The sequence below is a fragment of the Astatotilapia calliptera genome, chromosome 3, assembly GCF_900246225.1.
Source record: "Astatotilapia calliptera chromosome 3, fAstCal1.2, whole genome shotgun sequence".
NCBI classification, from domain to species: domain Eukaryota; kingdom Metazoa; phylum Chordata; class Actinopteri; order Cichliformes; family Cichlidae; genus Astatotilapia; species Astatotilapia calliptera.
In genome coordinates this window covers 29,284,423-29,303,019 of record NC_039304.1, presented here as the reverse complement: position 1 = coordinate 29,303,019, position 18,597 = coordinate 29,284,423, and the positions used below count along the sequence as shown (strand labels likewise).

Sequence of the window (18,597 nt, the reverse complement as noted above, 5' to 3'; positions counted from 1 at the left end):
GAAATTCCTTGGAAAACTTGACTTCTCATATTCCCGGATCTCTTGTCACCGCAGTGTGATGTAGAGCTCACAACTTATCCTAAATAAGTGATGAGCCGCTTTTGTAGCGTTCATGTTTTTTGCCCTGACGTTTTCTCCCCTGCTTGTTGTGATGACAGCATCAGAACAGTCTAGAAACCTTCTTTTCTAATTTCTACCTTTTTTTTTGTTTCCCCCGTTTAGTTTTTGAAGCCACTTTTTTCAGCAGCAGCAAATCGTAAGTTGGTCTACACTTTTTTGTTTTTTCACCTCAACTTTTGCATCATTTTTTTTAATATATTACTCCACTTTCACCCCTTTTTGGCATTAGTCTATTTTCTACCTCCCCCACCACCCCCTTTTTTTCTTTTTTGTTTAAAAGTAGAGAGTAGTTCGGGGGGCTTTGGGTGCTGTAAAAGAAGAGAAATCAGCCACTTAATTTTCAAACTGTTTGGCCCTAATGGCCTCATAAATGCGCCTCCCAGTTTGTGATAATCAGATGCATCATGCTGTTGATTGTGAGTGGCCCAGTTTGTGTTGGAGCTGATTGCTGGATAACACCTCTTCAAATCTTCCCACATAAAGTGCTTAGATGAAGGAAAAGCACCGACAGAGACCAAAAAGAGGACTGTTTCTCCTTCTTTGGAGTGATTTTTTTCCCCTGTTCTTTTTGTTGTGAGTGTGCATGTTAATTGACAAATTAAAAAGTGCTCCATTACTTACGTAAACACAAAGTTGCCTGCTCTATAAGAGGCAATTATCTGTCCCTAAAGTGGCTTTTTACTGCAGCATGCAAGGGAAATAACCTTAATGAGTGACTAATTCAGTAATCACTAAACACTGATTTTTTTTTTCTGCCCCTTTTTTTCTTTTTTTTTAAAATTCAGATATTTTTTTAACACGTTCCATTTCACCTTTTCACCTCCATCATCTCTGATCTGATTTGGAAAACAAATCAAAAGAACCTCTGGTGACGACCACGTCGCCACTTTCTGCTCCCTGAATGTGTATTAAAAAAACCTCTAGCAGAGCTGCTCTTGTCATTTTGTCTGGTCTGTCTTCAAGCATGAATCCTGAGAGCTGCAGTGTGTTGTCACAGTTGAAGCACAAACACAAATCCAACACTCAGAGGGAAGCTGAACAGTGAACAGGTTTTTTATGGAGTTGTAAAATGAGGCCCAGATGAGGCAGTGGATAAGAAAAGTTCCACAGAGGTGTGTTGAGCCATTAATGAGTGACTATAATAAGCAGTTGTTCCTGAATAATGAGCCCCCACATGTTGAATTTAGAATTAAATCACAAGGGGACCACAAACTATCATGCAATTGAATAGAACTGGAAACGTAACAGGCCTGCAGTGAATGCTAGTTAAAGGAAGTGAACACAAATGGCTCCAAATATCATTACACATAAATGACAAACAAGGTCCTCCAATTGATGGGCATGTGCCCAAAGATTTGAAAATTGCAAAATTGGTGTTTGCAAGATATTTGCCTGTTTCAGTCCAAACACAAGCTTCCCATCCACATGCCTATAACATACAAGGGTTTAATGTTCCTTTCTCCATCTTGTGTGTAAATATAACTTGACTGGTTGTGTTTAGCATCAGACATTCAGATCACACTAGAGTGCACGTGTGCCTTGATATTCTTGCCTAAACCCCCCACAAAGCTTTAGAAACATAAGCTAAAGAGGCCACAGTTGTCCCCGGCACCTCCTGAACACGCCCCATGTTGTAGACGTCCTGTCAGCTCGCCAAACAGTAGACGCATCCTGGCCAAAATCATGCAGTGGCAAGCAGCGCTTTCAGCTGTGGCCGGAATGCTGTAAACTGTAATCCTCTGCTAGGAGTCACCAGCCAGAGCGGGGAGAGGCTGCTGGGCGCCGTTGTTTTGGCAGCTGAGGCGTGACTTTGCAGTAGCTGAAGTGGTGGATAATGAGATGAATGACTCTGGGGACTGAGCAAAGAAGATCATTTCCCGCATGCTGGGGTTTAAAGTGTACTACAGAATTGTGACCAGAATAAAATAAAGACTTCTTATGAAATCACCCTTTTCCTGTAGTGTCGCTTTGACACTGCATTCAGGGACTTGTCCCCCTCTCCTGCAGTGTTACATAACTTTGCAGTATTGGCCACTGGTGAGACAGCAATCCAGCAACAGTGTGGCAAGACTGTACTAATTAAAATCAACGCTGGTACGCCACTGACTGCATGCATACACTGTGCGTTTATGCAGAACAGCAACAGGAGAAGCTTCCAAAACTGCACCGATGCAAGTGAAACATGACGTGATGCAAAACTTTCATGTCAGCAGAGCCGTCAGAGGGGACTCTAACATGTGGCAGCCAACATGGCGGATTGTTACTGGCATACACCGAAAGAAGGGGATCGTACCTGCAGACTCGCGAAGTGCACATGACGCAAACTTCCTGGTGTGCGACGATCCAATTTTGATGCAGTCGGCACTTCAGAGGTTGCTGTGTTTATTAAGCTGTACAACACATTTTATAAGCTTTGTCCAGCTGCTGTAATGCAAAGAAAATCATTTTAGCTTCTTCACCCTCTGTGGAGGATGAAGGTTATTGGATTTGCTCACGAGTGAATATGCTTGTTTTTGTCATAACAACAATTTATCCCACAGGTTTTTAAAATATTTTAACACCTCTTTCCATTTTAATCCCCTTTTTTGGCCAAATATGAGGAAAAATCCTATCTTTTGGAGGTGCAGCAAAAATCCCCCCCACAGTCTCCATGTTTCATAGCTTCTCCACGATCCTCTTCTCTCCAACAGACACAGACAGGCAGACCTCCACCGACCCGAGTACAGACACAATGGAGTGAGTGCTGGCTGCTTCATGACCCGATCACACTGTCTACTCTGTCTAGTATCTATTTTTAGATGCTCTTGATAGTGCAAACTTGCAGTTAGTGTGTAAGGGGTAAGAAGCACAACTTAAAGTTCCTTGTGCGTAACAGTAATTGCAGTGGCATTCTCATATGATTATAATGAGGCTATTATGTAATTAGAGATAAATGAACTCAGTTTGATTAAAGAGAATTAATACCTGTATTCACAATGACGAAGCATGTGAAGCTTTTCATACACAAAATGCCAAAAATTAGTTGGAACGGCTGCTGGTTTTAACATTTTAGAAGTCAGGTTTTCATCTTTGGATGTTTTATAAACTATTAGATCAAAAGAAATTCATCAATAATCAATTCACTGACTATCATTCTGAATTCTCAAAGGCAGTGTGATTCAAGTCATACCGTTAAAGAACTTGAAGGTTCAACACTCACACTGACCTTTGAGCAGAGATTATCATTAAACTTTAGTACAAGACAAATCTATATCACACCTTCTTGTTTCTCTAAACACTGCTGACCTCCACATGCTGACCTGCTTTTCTTTCCCCACTGCTATCTTCACCCATGCACTCACCCTTCTCTTTCTGTCTCCCTGCCAGTTGGTCATCATCCTCCTCCTCCAGCCTGATGGCCAGCAGCAACGTGACCAACAAGACCGACCCCCACTCCCTCAACTCCCGCGTCTTCATCGGCAACCTCAACACCCTGCTGGTCACCAAGGCCGATGTGGAGGCGATCTTCTCCAAGTACGGCAAGATCTTCGGCTGCTCCGTCCACAAGGGCTACGCCTTCGTCCAGTACTCCAACGAGAGGAACGCCAGGGCCGCCGTGGCCGGGGAGGACGGCCGCATGATCGTTGGACAGGTGCTAGGTGAGATGGAGGAAAAAAACAGTGTAGTGGCAATTCCTTTACTTTTGTAAGATCAAACGTCCCACAACTTAAAGTCCACAAGCCACTGCTGCACTGAGGTAATATTTCGTACGCAGGCAAAAGAAGTCCATTGTCCAAACCTTTTAGTTGAGAGTTTTGGTTTATTTATCCATTTGGCAAGCAATAACAAGATCCTTCCTACTGCTTCTCCTGCTCTGGTAAAAAACCATAGGCCCACCCCAATGCATGCTGGTCCTATACCAGTCTCTTTATTTATAGAAACAAAATGGCCCTACAGCTCTTACTGACTAATTTAACAAAATAACAACAAACAAAACAAATCATTTAAAACAAAATATTAACCGACAAATAAACCCCAAAATATAAGTAAACTAACAACAAACTTTAACTAATTTCAAAAATAAGAACAAAAACAAAAATAAAGAACAAATAGCTCCAACACTCCGGCCCCTAATTGTGCATACAATCACAATTACTTTAAAGTCCCAAAAGGAGGAGCTATTCCCTTAAACAAATCCTTAATTTTCATTGAGGATTTTCTTCACGATGAGGCTTCCAGTAGCAAAATAAGTTTTGTCACTGGCCTTTCCAAAACACTGGTCCTTGTTTGTAGTCTCACAGAACGCACCAAGCCTTTTGCATCCTGGTTTACATTTAAGACTTTCGCCATCATCCATGATCCTCTGTAGCGTCTGCAATTAAAACAACATCTCCAGGTATAAGACATCTTTTAGTCCTCATCCATTTTTGTCTTTCTTGCATCAAAGGTAGGTACTCAGAAAGCCATCTCTTCCAGAACAACTCTGCCATGTACTGTACCTGTTTCCACCTTTTCCTGACATGCAAATCACTTGGATGAAACAGTCCTGGTGGAAAAACTGGTTTATTTTTCAGCAACAACAAGTGATTGGGTGTCAGTGCTTCAAGATCATTTGAGTCATCTGAAACTTTAGTAATGGGTCTGTCGTTCATTATAGCTTCAACCTCACAGAAGACTGTGTGGAGTCCTTCATCATCCAGAACTTGCTCCTTAAGAACTGAGGCTAAAATATTCTTTATTGAACGAATGAGACGCTCCCACACACCGCCTTGGTGAGAAGCTGCTGGGATGTTGAAGTTCCATTTCATGCCATCCTGAACAAAAGCCTTTTGAATTTTGGCATGGTCCAGCTCAGTCAAACTTTCTTTCAACTCTCGATTCGCCCCAACAAAATTTGTAGCATTATCAGATCTGATGGTCGAAACTGGGCCTCGTCTACAGATGAACCTCCTCACAGCATTTATACAAGAGTCTGTATCAAGTGTACATGCAATCTCCAGATGTACTGCACGACTGGTGAAACAAGTAAAAAGAACTCCATACCTTTTAAGGAGACTTCGTCCTCTTTTAACACTTATAGGTCCAAAATAGTCCACTCCAACATTTGTGAATGGAGCTATGTCTGGCAGGACTCTCTCTTCAGGCAGATCCGCCATCTTTTGTTCAACAAACTTTCCTCTGTTGCGTCTACACGTGACACAACGAGAGATGATTTTCCTGGCAGCAGAATTTGCATTTAGTATCCAGTAATTTTGTCTTAGTTTTGACAGCATGTGTGCTCTTCCTGCATGTCCCAACCTTTGATGGATATGGCGTAAAATCAGTGTTGACACATGCATATCTTTTGTCAAAATTACAGGATGCTTTAATTCCATAGGCATGGCTGCTTTATTCAATCGGCCACCCACTCTGAGGATTCCTGCATCCAACACTGGATCAAGTTTGTAGAGACAATTTCCCTTAGAGACTCCTTTAAGGCCATTGCGGATTAAAGCCATTTCAGTCGTAAATTTCTGTTGTTGTGCATATTGAAGAATAGCTTGTTCTGCCTTTGCCAAGTCTTCTGGAGTGAGATTTCCTTTCTTCAAAGTGGTCTTAAATCTTTCCATTCTTATCTCCACTTCTTTCTGACCTTCCGGATCATTCTTATTCAAACCTGCAGCAAGCAACTCTTTCCTCTTCTGTGCCAACAACACCAAGACCTCTTTCATCTTTAAAAGCCAGGCTACAGAGATTTTAAGTTTTGCCCAAGACGAGAAGTAGAGGATAAAATAGCTGGTAGGATTTTGTAATTCTCTCACAATGGCATTCATTGTCAGGTCCCTTTTGACCTCTGGGTCATCTGCAGAAATTACACTGTACTCCACATCCAGTTTAGGCCATTCCTTTTCTGACTCATAGAGAAATTCTGGCCCTTTTATCCATCTCCTACATTTGAGGAGATCCCCAGCTCTCATACCTCTGGATGCGTCATCTGCAGGATTCTCCTTAGAAGAAACGTATCTCCACTGATTCACATCTGTTGCTTCCCGAATAACAGCAATTCTGTTTGCAACAAAAGTATTGAATCTTCTGGTTTCATTGGAGATGTATTTCAGTACTGTTGTGCTATCAGTCCAAAAAACTGATTTTTCCAACCTGACTTGCAGCTCCTTTTGCAGAAGCCTGTCCACCCGAACTGCAAGAACTGCAGCCGTCAATTCCAACCTGGGAATTGTAGTTTGCTTGAGAGGAGCAACTCTAGCCTTTCCCAGGATAAAAGCAACATGCGTGACGTTATTCTTTTCCAACTTTAAATATGACACCGTTCCATACCCATCTTGACTTGCATCAGAAAAATGATGAAGTTGTGCCCTATCTGGTCTTCCAAAGCAATTTGGTTTAATGCAACGTTCCACTTTAAACTTTGAAATCAGCTGGAGATCCTCCAGCCAATCACGCCACCGCTGGGAAAGAGAGTGGGGAATAACTTCATCCCACTTCAAACTTTGTCGGCAAAGCTCTTGTAGCAACAGTTTAGCTGGCATACTGAAGGGAGACAAGATTCCCAAAGGATCATACAGTGAGCTGACCACAGACAAAATTCCCCTTCTGGTTGTTGGACGGTCCTGCAGGGAGGTTCTGAACTGGAACTTGTCTGTTGCTATGCACCACTGTAAACCCAGTGCTCTCTCAACTGGAAGTTGATCTGTGTCCAAATCCAGATCCTTAATTTCCTTTGCTCTTCTTTCCTCTGGGATTGACATGAGCACTGTGCGACTGTTGCTGATCCATTTTGAAAGCTTAAATCCTCCTTTAGCGCAGATATCTGTCAGCCTCTTCACCATGTGCACTGCCTCCTCTTCTGAAGCAACAGATTTCAAACAATCATCCACATAAAAGTTTCTTTTGACTGTATCAACCACTTCAGCTGGAAACTGTTGTGCATTATCATCTGCAGTTCTCTGTAGAGCATAATTTGCACAACTTGGCGAAGATACAGCTCCAAACAAATGCACTTTCATCCTGCATTCCTGTGCAGACCTTGAAGTGTTGCCATGTTGCCACCACAGGAAACGGAGAAAGTTGACATGTTTTTCTGAGACGTGAACTTGGTGAAACATGGAATCAATGTCCGCCATTAATGCAACAGGCTCTTGTCTAAATCTGATCAGAACCCCAACCAGCGAGTTTGTGAGATCAGGTCCCTGTAGAAGCTGGCTGTTCAATGATGCTCCTTTATAAGTTGTTCCACAGTCAAACACAACTCTTAATTTGCCCTTTGTGGGATGATACACTCCATGATGAGGGATGTACCACACCTTTCCATCATCTTTGTGCAACTCATCTACAGGCACAAACTCGGCATATCCTCGTTCAAGCATGTTGTTTACACATTTAGTGTATTCATCCTTATAATGAGTATCCTTTTCAAATCTCCGTCTGAGACTCTGGAGACGCTGCTCCGCGACACAGAGGTTATTTGGCAAACTGGAACCTGCTCTCCTGAAAGGCAAATCAATGTGATAATGATTTCCAATAAGCTTTATTGAACTACTAACAATATCCATGAAACACAGATCCTCTCTAGACATTTCAGTCTGCTCCTCTGATGATCTTTCATTAAAATCATGATTGTACTGTTTAATCAACATGTCTTCAAGACGCTCAACAGAAATCCTATTGGCTGTTACAGCAGTGCAGTTGGTTTTATTTCCACTGTTACTTCCAGTGCGCAGGGGACCATTTATGACCCAGCCAACTTTTGTTTTTACAGCATAAGGTCCACCTCCCACACTGTTTATCACCTTCCATGGCTCCAAAACATTGGAAGCATCAGTGCCTATCAGTAGCTCCACATCTGCATTAACGTTGTACAGTTTAACAGGTTTAAGATGAGGCCACTGATCGATGTCGCTTTGCTGGGGAATATTAACTGTAGAAACTGGCATAGTCTTTTGAGTCAAAACATCTGGCAATGGCATGAAATCATTTGCTTCCAAACCAGACACTTCCAAACCAGACAGAACTTGTGTACTAACAATCTTATCTTGACTCATTGTTCTCAAAAAGATATTGGTCTTTTTACCTTTTACATTCAGCCTTTTTGCCAAAGTTTCTGTACAGAATGTACCTGAACTTCCAGGATCCAAAAACGCATAGGTTTGCACAATTTTATTACTCTTTTGGCTCTTAACTTGAATTGGAACTATAGAAAAAATTGCATCAACTTCATGACCAGCCCCAATATACCCACATGTCTGAGTGGTTGCAGTTGAAAAGTTGACATTAGAGTTTGTCCTCTGTTGAGTTTGTTCCGAAGACGCACCTGGATCCTTTCGCTCTATATGAAGAACCCCTGGGTGCCTTTGGTGACACACGTCGCAATCCAAACGACTCCTACAGTCTTTGCTTGTGTGACCAACTTTTAAACAACCAAAACAAATTCCCCTTTCCTTGATAAAAGTCAACTTATCCTGATGCGTTTTAGCTTTAAAACTCCTTACAATTCTCTAGTAAATGGTTGCTGTGTGAACAAAACAAACAACTATGCAGAACGGCAGAAGTTGTTCTGCTTCCAGTTGATTGAGTTTTGATTCCTGGCACTGTACTGACATTAGTGGCAAAACTACTTCCTTTTCTCCTTTGCTTGGTAGAACTTGAAGCTTTAAAGCTGCTTCCAGATTGTGAGTCTTGTATGTTGCCAAACACTGGATCTGATGCTACTTTTACCTGTTTTATTATGAAGGCAACCAGATCAGTGAATACTGCTCTGTAACCATTTTGTTCCTGCAGTTCATAGGCAACAACTCTCCATTTTTCCCTCAATTTGTATGGAAGTTTCATAACAACCATTCTCATATTTGAGGGCAAATCCAACTCCTTCATATAAACAACTTGCTGCATTAGATTCGAACATCCTTGAAGAAAAAGAGAGAATGACTGTAGACCTTTCACATCCTCACTTTTAATAGGTACCCAACTCACAATCCTCTCCATATATGCAGAGGCAATTTTATTTTCGTTCCCAAAATGTTCTTCAAGAAGATCTTTGGCTGTGGAATAGCCCTGCTCAGGTGGTAAGTGCTGACAACTATGCACCAAATCCCTAGGCTGCCCCCTAGTGAACTGCTCTAAAAAATGCAAACAGTCGCTCCAGTTATCAGTTTTAGCTTCCACTCCATTTTCAAAGGCATTCATAAATGACCTGTACTGTAAAGGGTCTCCATCAAACACAGGGATGTTTCTGGCGGGGAGGACAGAAGATAAGTTTTGTTTTACAAGCAAAGTAGTGATGTCATTTTGTTTTTGCATAATATTTACAATCTCCTTCGTGCAATTCCCAGTCAAAGTAGGAGACTGAGGCTGTGTTTGCTGCGTCACTTGAGCTGAATCATCAACCTGATGTTGGGTTTGACTTTGTCTAGGTACGATTACTTGTGATTCAGATGCAGAATTTATACCAGAGTAATCTCTTGATGTTGGAACAAATGTATCGGCACAAGGATTTAAACTAGGCGCTTCTTGTACGTGCCCTCTTTCAAAATAAGAGTTCATTCCATCAGAATGCTCAGAGCTACAAACTGAATTTATTTTTAAGACACGAAGCTTTGCATTAGTGGCTGCCAGCTCTGTTTCCAAGGATAATGTCTCCTTTTCTTTTCTCAGTTTCTCCTTTTCTTTTCTCAGTTTTTCCTCTTGCGCTTCGATAGAATGTTTTTTCTTTAATGCAGCGAGTCGCTCCATGAGCGCTGCCTTGTCAGCCGCAGCTTTAATGCATGCGGAAGATGTTGATGAAATTCGACTTTGCTGTGACAAGGTTTTTGAAGGTGGTTTTACACTTGAGATATTAGAGACACTGTCTTCAGGTTTTATTTCATCCAAACTTTCAACAGCTTTATCATTGCGAACAGTATTGTTTTGTTCAGTATACGGCTCGCCCGCCTCCTGCAACCAAACCTTTACTTTGTCCATAAAAACAGAGAATGCTGTCACCTTCGACTGAAAATGTGCAACTTGCCTTTTCACTTCATCTTCTGGCAGTGGCAAACTTAAAAAGGATTCTTGCAAAGCGTTTGCATCTTGATAGCATTTAATAAACTTCCCAAATTCAGAAGACACTTCCTTAACGTTTTCATGTGAGGTCATTAAAGCGGAAATTTTCCCCATGTACTTAGATGCTTGCTTACACATTGAACTGCGCTTTTCTTGGCATGTCTTTATATACAAATACAAACCTTTTGGCGTAAATTTAACGCTTCTTTTCTCTGCTTGCATCTCAGTGTCATCCTCTCGTTTACTCTTAATATCCGACATTTTTATTGTCCTCTTGGATTATTTCAAACTTTATAAAGATGCACAGCACACTGAGAGTCCATAGCCTAAAGTACAAACATGACATCCATTTACCTGCCTTTTGCAGCGGACAAACATTTCCACAGAGGGCGTTGGCATGTTTCAATTAGATCCAATTATGCACCAATTTAGTACGTCAAAACTCAGTTCATCAGTCTTTGTAGTGAAATTATGTCTTTAAACTCCAATAGTTTCACCGTTTTCCTTTACGGCTTAAACAATATTATCACTCACCAGCTTTGATGAACGAGTGACATGTTGATCCAGGCTTCAACATCAAATCCGTCTGGATTACTCACCAGACGATCCAATAACTTTTATTCGAGTTCGACGGTGATCCTTGAAATCCTTATATCCATTAATGAAGGATTATTCCTTTGTCCACGGGAAGGTTTTTTACTTTGTGTAGTGGCAATTCCTTTACTTTTGTAAGATCAAACGTCCCACAACTTAAAGTCCACAAGCCACTGCTGCACTGAGGTAATATTTCGTACGCAGGCAAAAGAAGTCCATTGTCCAAACCTTTTAGTTGAGAGTTTTGGTTTATTTATCCATTTGGCAAGCAATAACAAGATCCTTCCTACTGCTTCTCCTGCTCTGGTAAAAAACCATAGGCCCACCCCAATGCATGCTGGTCCTATACCAGTCTCTTTATTTATAGAAACAAAATGGCCCTACAGCTCTTACTGACTAATTTAACAAAATAACAACAAACAAAACAAATCATTTAAAACAAAATATTAACCGACAAATAAACCCCAAAATATAAGTAAACTAACAACAAACTTTAACTAATTTCAAAAATAAGAACAAAAACAAAAATAAAGAACAAATAGCTCCAACAAACAGCATGTTAAGGTATTGCTTGGTAATGTCACTGAAGAATAAAGCAAGTTAACCAATAATATAATACTATTTGCACTACATTAAAGACTTTTGGAAGTGTTAGATAGTATATTTTGTTACCATATTTTGTGATCTAGGTATGCCTCCTTCTGTGCAGCGTATATGTGATATAGGTAAAGTTGTGGCAGTAGCTTTATATTTACTGCACTGAAAGCAAAATCAGTCTTTCTAATTTGGCAGGAAAGCAAATGAATACATTTTCCAACCTCCTATTTTTCTAATCACGAGTGCATTTAGAAAATTGTATGGAGACACAAAGTATAGGCTGTAAATATGTTCACTCCCTGACTTGTATCTGTTACAATGTGCAGTTTATTTGCTCACCTACAGATTAAAATCTGGGACGTCCTTCCCATTTCACAGTTTAAACACATGCTGCTGCCCTCTAGTGTTACAATCAAGTAAAATGAAGTAAAGAAAGAGGAGAGTTGCTTCATATCCACTCTGAACAAGAGCAGAGGAGCCTCTCTGTTGTTCAGGCAAATAAAAATAAACGTGAGGACTTATTTGCCGATACAGTCTGTTAGAGGTAAAACCTGCACTAGTCTGACAAAAATAACATACCAGATGGAGATGTGGTGTGATGTGTTTGATGAAATTTCACACATTCTCTCCCATAGCGTTTTTCTTTCCTGGATTTCTAGTCCATCCTACCTTACCTCGATGTTTCTCCTCCTACAGACATCAATCTGGCAGGTGAACCGAAGCCTCATAGATCGAAGACAGTGAAGCGATCTGCAGGAGACATGTACAGGTGTGTGCATGCTGCTTTGCTCTCAGTCACAGTGCAGCAGCTTTAGCACATTGCTGGCTAATCTTTCTGTCCCCTCTCTTTTCACAGTTCATCTTTTGATTTGGACTACGACTTCCAAAGAGATTACTATGACAGGTAAGCAGTTTATTCTTTACACATGTAAGAATAATCTGCCTGCTGCTCAGCACATTTTTGGCCAGCTGGGGGGTTGTAAAGCAGCTTGCAGAGCCAGTAAGCTCAACACTTTGATGCTCTCCTTCTCAGAATGTACTCCTACCAGTCCCGGGTGCCTCCTCCTCCTCCCCCTCTGTCCCGCGCGGTCATCCCCTCCAAACGTCCCAGGGTGAGCCTGAGCAGCGGAGGGAGCCGACGAACCAAGACCAGCTTCTCCTCCTCCTCCTCCAAGAGCAGCCAGAGAACTTCACGTACAAGTAGGTTCCTCACAGAGTCATCCATGCCGTCTTTACTGGTGACTTCCAAAGGTCATCTCAGTAGTGGCTTATCCCATACTTCCCCTACAGTGAAGGCAGATGATCTACAGACCATAAAAAGGGAGCTTACACAGATCAAACACAAGGTGGACTACCTGTTGGAGAGCTTAGACCACATGGAGAAGGACCACAGCAAGAAATCAGGTGGGTCCTACTTTGATTTTAGGGCAGCCAGGCATCACGTCAACAGCCTAAAAACCTCCAATGTGAGACCAAGAATGCATTTACAAACAGACACGTGTACGTGATTATTTACTTGTCTGGTTGGCATTAGCTAATACCAGTTCAAGCAAAGTCCACTTCTTCCAAAACAAAAGATGTCATTTTTTTTCACAAATATATTCTCTGTGACTCACGCTGCACAAAGATGAGTCATGGAGGTGCTTATGCAAATGTTAAATATACATTTCATGCACCCAGCGCCATCAATTATATAAACGTTCCAGGTATGGAGCAGACTGGCAGAAACAGAAAAATCAGCTTTTTATTTGAGTGTTTTTGTGTGTTTTCTTTCCACCCTCTACTCAGAGATGAAAAGCTCCAAACCTGAGCCAGGTGAAGTGTCTCCTCTCCACTCATCTACCTCCAGCAAGAAGGAAGACAGTCTGAAGAGGGGCAAAGAGAGCCGGGAGCTGAATGACTCAGAGGAGGAGGGAGACCTGCTGGAGGATGAAGATGAGGTGAGGACAGGGGGAAAAGGAAAGGAGGACATCAGCAGCTGTTTTAAACAAGTTGTTGTATGCACATAGTTTGTTTTCAGCTATTATTCAACAGGCGAATTTAGTGCAAAGAACCTAACATGATTTATTTTTAAAACCATAAATCCAAAAAAGTTGGGATGATGTTAAAATATAAATAAAATTATTTCCAAAAACCATAAAACAATATTTCTTTCATAGTAGAGCAAAGGAAATATCAGATGTTTAAAGCTGGACATTTTACTGTTTTGTGAAAAATAGAAGCTCATTTTACCGGTCCGTGAGTCGTTTGGTACCGGGCCACGAGAGTTGAGGCTCAGGTGTGAAATGTATGGTTTTCAGGGTTTTTATCGGTTTTCAGCGTTATTTTGTTATCATTTTTATCGTTAACTCGGTTTTTCTGGGTCTTTTCACGTGTCTTATAAATAAATCTTCTTTTTTTTCGGTACCGGTACTAGTTTTATTTTGTTGTATTTATCCGCGACACCTTAAAGGCCGGTCCGTGAAAATATTTTCGGGCATAAACCGGTCCGTGGCGCAAAAAAGTTTGGGGACCGCTGATCTACAGAGCATAACGTCATCAAAAGATTCAGAGCATAAGGCCAAAGACCAGTATTGATCTTCGGGCCCTGAGGCAGCACTGCATTAAAAACAGACATGACTGTGTCATGGAAATCACTGCATGGGCTCAGAAACACTTTTAGAGATGTGGAAAAGCTTCATAAGTGCTGAAAGGTATACAGATGAAGTCTTTGTCGGCAGAGGCCTTGCATACGTTGTAGATATATATTGATCATAATCATTGCATTTGATAGTTATACTTACATTTTACACACCGTCCCAACTACTGTGGAGTTTGGGCTTCATTTGCTTGATCCATGTGTCAAATACTGACGTTAACCTTTGTCCTGTGTGTGTGTCCCTGTGTGCAGACGAAAAGCAGAGGGAGAGAGGACGATGATGATGATGAAGGTGAGCAGGAGGAAGGAGAAGACGATAGTGCTAACGGAGATGAATCCTGAATGTGAAACACACACACTCACATTTCTCCACACCAGACTTGTACGCAGTGGTCATGTCTGCTGAACTGACTGGACAGTTATTTACATCATATGGTAGCTATCACTCCTCTCATGTACAAATTCACAGATATGAGAAGTACTTGTTTCAGAATTTTCTTTCAAGTCGGGAAGGTAAATATACTCTTTTTTTTTTATTTGACTTTTTATATGAACATGTTTCTGCTTCTTTCACATAAACAGCAAACTCAGCCGAGCTTAACTGTAACGTTTTATGTGTTTGAACGATTTGTCACAACGGATTAAAGAACTGATTGAAAAATCGAGTCCCTTACCAGCTATTAGCTAGCTAGCTCAAGTGCCGCGGTTTGAACTAGTGTGTAGTCTTTAATGTTGGTGGGCTCCTGCTAGACGTTTTAACATTTAAAATGTATTGCTGATCCAGCTGCTGCACAGCTGCCTCCTAACCAGCAGGTGGCAGTGTGTCCCAATAAGTGGCCCACACAAAGGCCACAAAGAGTACTTCTTTTGTTCTCAGAAAATCTTGGACTTCTGCTTGTCGGATAATGCCACAAGCATGTGCTCGTTTGTGGCCACACAGATCCTCACTGGTCCTGAAATAGTCTTGTGTGCTGCGGAGGTGTGATGACCTTTACTGACCTTGACTTGTGTAATGCAGTGATGCTCCATGTTTGTTTGTGTCCGTCTCTTCTGTTTCCTGTTTCATCTGACTGCACTGGTAAAAGTGAATAAACATGTTTTCCAGTGTGGAGCCTCTGTGAGCCTTTCATCCAGTCCAGATGCACACAGTCGCTGTGGCATTCAGGTGGGGCTAAATCAATGAACTGAACTGAGAAACTGCGTTATGCAACAGTGTGCTGAGTTGACAGGTTGAGGCTTCAGTGAGCAGGATTTTTATAACTAATTTGGTATTTTCTCATATACCTCCAGGTCCATGTAGTTAGTTTTAGCTCTAAAATTCCTACAAAGGTTTGTTAACAGCTGTGCACACTGACCCTTCACATCACACAAGACTTGTGACTCAGCTGGTCGAGCGGCTTGTCTACCAATTAGAAAGAAAGCAGATTGATCGCGGGCTCCTGTACTCTTCAGGCTGCATGCCAAAGTGTCTTTTGGGCAAGATGCAGAAGCCCGAGTTGCTCCTGATGCATCCATTGGAGTGAGTGTGTGAACGTGAAAGTGCTGTATGAATACTGTATTTTTCGCACTATACGGCGCACTTAAAATTAAATTTTCTCAAAAATATACAGCTTACAATCCGGTGCGCCTTATGTTTGAATTCTGGTTGTGCTTACTGACCTCAAAACGATTTTATGTGGTACACAGCGCTCAAAAATCTGTCAAAAAATGTTTTAGTGCAACTTTGGTAATCTACGAAGCCGCATCGCTTGATGGATTGTTGGAGCATTATGGCTACTGTAGTCAGGAGCCTCGCGGAGTAATCTGGGTCCAAAACGCCGTCCGCTTCAGGTCCCAAAATCAAACGATCACTGCGGCATCACTGAGTTAAAAACTGTCTAAATTCTTTCATCTTTAATAAAATGATCAGCGTTGCTGCTTTACCAGGTGTAACGATTAAGTTTAATATCCAGGCAGAATGTATTAAATTTAACTGAGTTAGAAGTCAGCAGGAAGTTAGCTCACTTGTTTCCACCTAAACATGCTATATCATGTTTAGGTGGAAAATAAATCAAGGCACTAAAAGGCATCATTCCCATCATTGAAAACTTAGAAATCGGTTTCTATGACAGGTAAGCAGTTTATAAGTACTGTAGTAAGGTTTAAAACTACTTAAAAAGACACACAGACTCAAAGTAACTGGCAAAAGTGTCTATTTCGAGTCACTTTTGCCAGGTGTTCTGGGAATCCATCCTACCCATTGTTTCTACACATGCGCACAACATGAAATTAAGTGCCAAACCGTCTTACCTTTGTAAATGTGACGTACAAGCATACTTTAACAGCTATAATTAAGTGGCAAATCATCCTACCTTTGTGAATATGAGCTAGAAACATACTCTGACGGGTAACATTACGTGCCAAACCATGCTACCTTTGAGAATGTGACCTACAAGCATACTTTAACGGGTAAAATGAAGTGGCAAACCGTCCTGGCTTTATGAATGTGGGCTACAAGCATACTCAGATGGGCAAAGTTAAGTGGCAAACCGTCATACCTACTTACATTTGTGCTGGAGTTACTCTGTGACAGCAGAAATGTGCATAAACCACTTATGGTAGGACGTTTTGTCAGAACACCGGTCCCAAGTCCACAAAGGGGGAGGGTCAGAATTGTGACATTGAAAAAAACAATAATTGCTAAAAAAAAAAAAAAAACATAAACATATTTTAAATGCTTTTGGGTGTTTTTTACTCACTTCATGTCTCTTCCACAATGTTATTTCTCTCTCCTACGTCTGTTACAATTACCTGCGCATGACCAATTATGCAAATTAGGCGATTACATCATTTAGCGAGTTCCAGCGACTTTTAGGACAGCCAATAGCATTTTTCTTACTGAGGAGTTGGCAACATTACAGCTATCACTTCCAACATAAATGAAGACAGAACTAAACAGCAGTGACATTTGGTTACTTAAGTTGGACTAGCTGGTATATAATGATGTGCTACGTGACCGCTAGTGACACAGCTATGTTAGCATAACAAACAGGTGAAGCTGGAGGATGAATGCTAACTTTTTTTCCACTCAATAAAAATTAACGTGACGGTTCCCGATGGTTAGGGACAAATGCAATCGCAGGTCAGGATGCTGTAAAAAGACCAAACTTCAGTCAGAAGAACAACTGAAATAATCAACTCGAGGTCATTAATATACTGCAACAACATGGGAATAGAGCAGCTGCGAGAGAATTCAACATTAATGAATGAATGGTACAGAAGTGGAGGAAGCAAAAATATTTATTCACTGGATATGAAAGGTGATCTCTTCGAAAAGGAAAGTCACAACGAGCTCTCCTTAGAACACACAGATGTTCTCAAGGTAGGTACGACTTTTTTAACTTTCATCACTGAGCACCCCGACCTAATGAAGCACACAGGAAAAAGCAACAGAAACCGAATCTCATGTCAGACACCAAAATCTGCAGGAAGCTATGGAGCCTGTTTGCCCAGAGCTTAATGAATGCGCGTCGATGCTGCTTCCTTGTTAATATATGTCACGCAGCTTGGAGAACTTAAAGCTCTGTGATAAATGGAGGAATGTGAAGCCGGCAGGGATAAAGAGGAGGAACAACTAATCAATAAGCGGCGGGCCTTGGGGTGAAGGGTGAATAATGGGGGGGGGGGGGGGGGGGGGGTATGGCAGACAAGCAGGGTGAGACTGATAATGATAGTATAGATGATGGATGGATGGATGCACAGGTCACAGAAGAGTGGAGACAGATGGAGGAGGCGCTAACAGATGGAGAGATGACAGGAAGAGCGGAAGGAGGGAAGGGGGCGGGAAAATGTGATAGTGGTCTAACAGTTAAACAGTTAAAGTGAGTGATTGCAGAGTGGTTTGAGCTCGGAAGGTCCTGAAACACTGTTGCACAGGATGGAAGATGGAAAACATTACTTTTTTATATCGGAGGCTTAAAGTTTTTCTGAAACTGTACTTCCGGGCCTCCGTTTAGATAATCGACTGAAGAGAATATCAAACAGTCCCATTACACAGCAGGTAACACTGTTGCCCTTGTGTTCCTTGCAACAAATGACAGCATTTTCAAGGAAGCTGCGTCACTCACCGTTGCAGCTGCGACAATGAGTTGATCATCAACACGTTTTTGAATGCCCACTCTCTGTTCGCATGCTTGCACCACACCGTGTCTTCAAATCAGTTAAAAATCGAGGTTAAAGCATGAACTCGCATGACTTGAGCACCGTTAACATGCTGTTATGTTATAGATGCCTTGAAAGCACTTCAAACTGGCGCAGTGAAGGTGAGTATGCCTAATAACACACGAGGTTCCCGACAATACCTGAAATTGTGTTAAATGAAGCAGTTCAGGTGACGATGTCCGTCTGCACGACCTCGCCCGCATACTGTCTGGGCACACGCCACACTGTATGACTGTAACTAAGTGAGCATGAATGAAATTAAAGTGGTGACATTGCAGTGGGTTGTTAACACTCTACAGAGGTGTGAGCTCTATTATCTGGGGAACATTTCCCAGCCCAGCAGACTTGGTGGGCCTGCAGCACAGAAGAGCTTCTTCACAAGCAGCCGCAGTTGTTCTCACTTTCTGGTTTTGTCATTTACGAACATACTCCGC

At 41.7% G+C, this 18,597-nt stretch overlaps 1 protein-coding gene across 1 annotated transcript; it reads left to right on the top strand.

The window, feature by feature from the left end:
- Positions 1 to 272: 272 nt before the first annotated feature.
- LOC113019180 (heterogeneous nuclear ribonucleoprotein C) lies at positions 273 to 15,070 on the top strand. The gene is made up of 8 exons (XM_026162720.1): positions 273 to 2,856; positions 3,487 to 3,758; positions 12,022 to 12,094; positions 12,182 to 12,229; positions 12,359 to 12,525; positions 12,616 to 12,729; positions 13,114 to 13,265; positions 14,216 to 15,070. Exons 1-8 carry the CDS (start codon positions 2,771 to 2,773, stop codon positions 14,303 to 14,305), a joined length of 1,002 nt encoding a protein of 333 aa, XP_026018505.1. The 5' UTR covers positions 273 to 2,770; the 3' UTR covers positions 14,306 to 15,070.
- Positions 15,071 to 18,597: the final 3,527 nt, after the last annotated feature.

What these genes read in the sequence shown, in the direction of transcription:
- LOC113019180 (XM_026162720.1), top strand. Translation starts at nt 2,771, where the DNA reads ATGTTTCATAGCTTCTCCACGATCCTCTTCTCTCCAACAGACACAGAC. An exon ending in GATCGTTGGACAGGTGCTAG is followed by an intron (nt 3,759 to 12,021) that starts GTGAGATGGAGG and finishes CTCCTCCTACAG; the next exon opens with ACATCAATCTGGCAGGTGAA. An exon ending in CAAAGAGATTACTATGACAG is followed by an intron (nt 12,230 to 12,358) that starts GTAAGCAGTTTA and finishes TCTCCTTCTCAG; the next exon opens with AATGTACTCCTACCAGTCCC.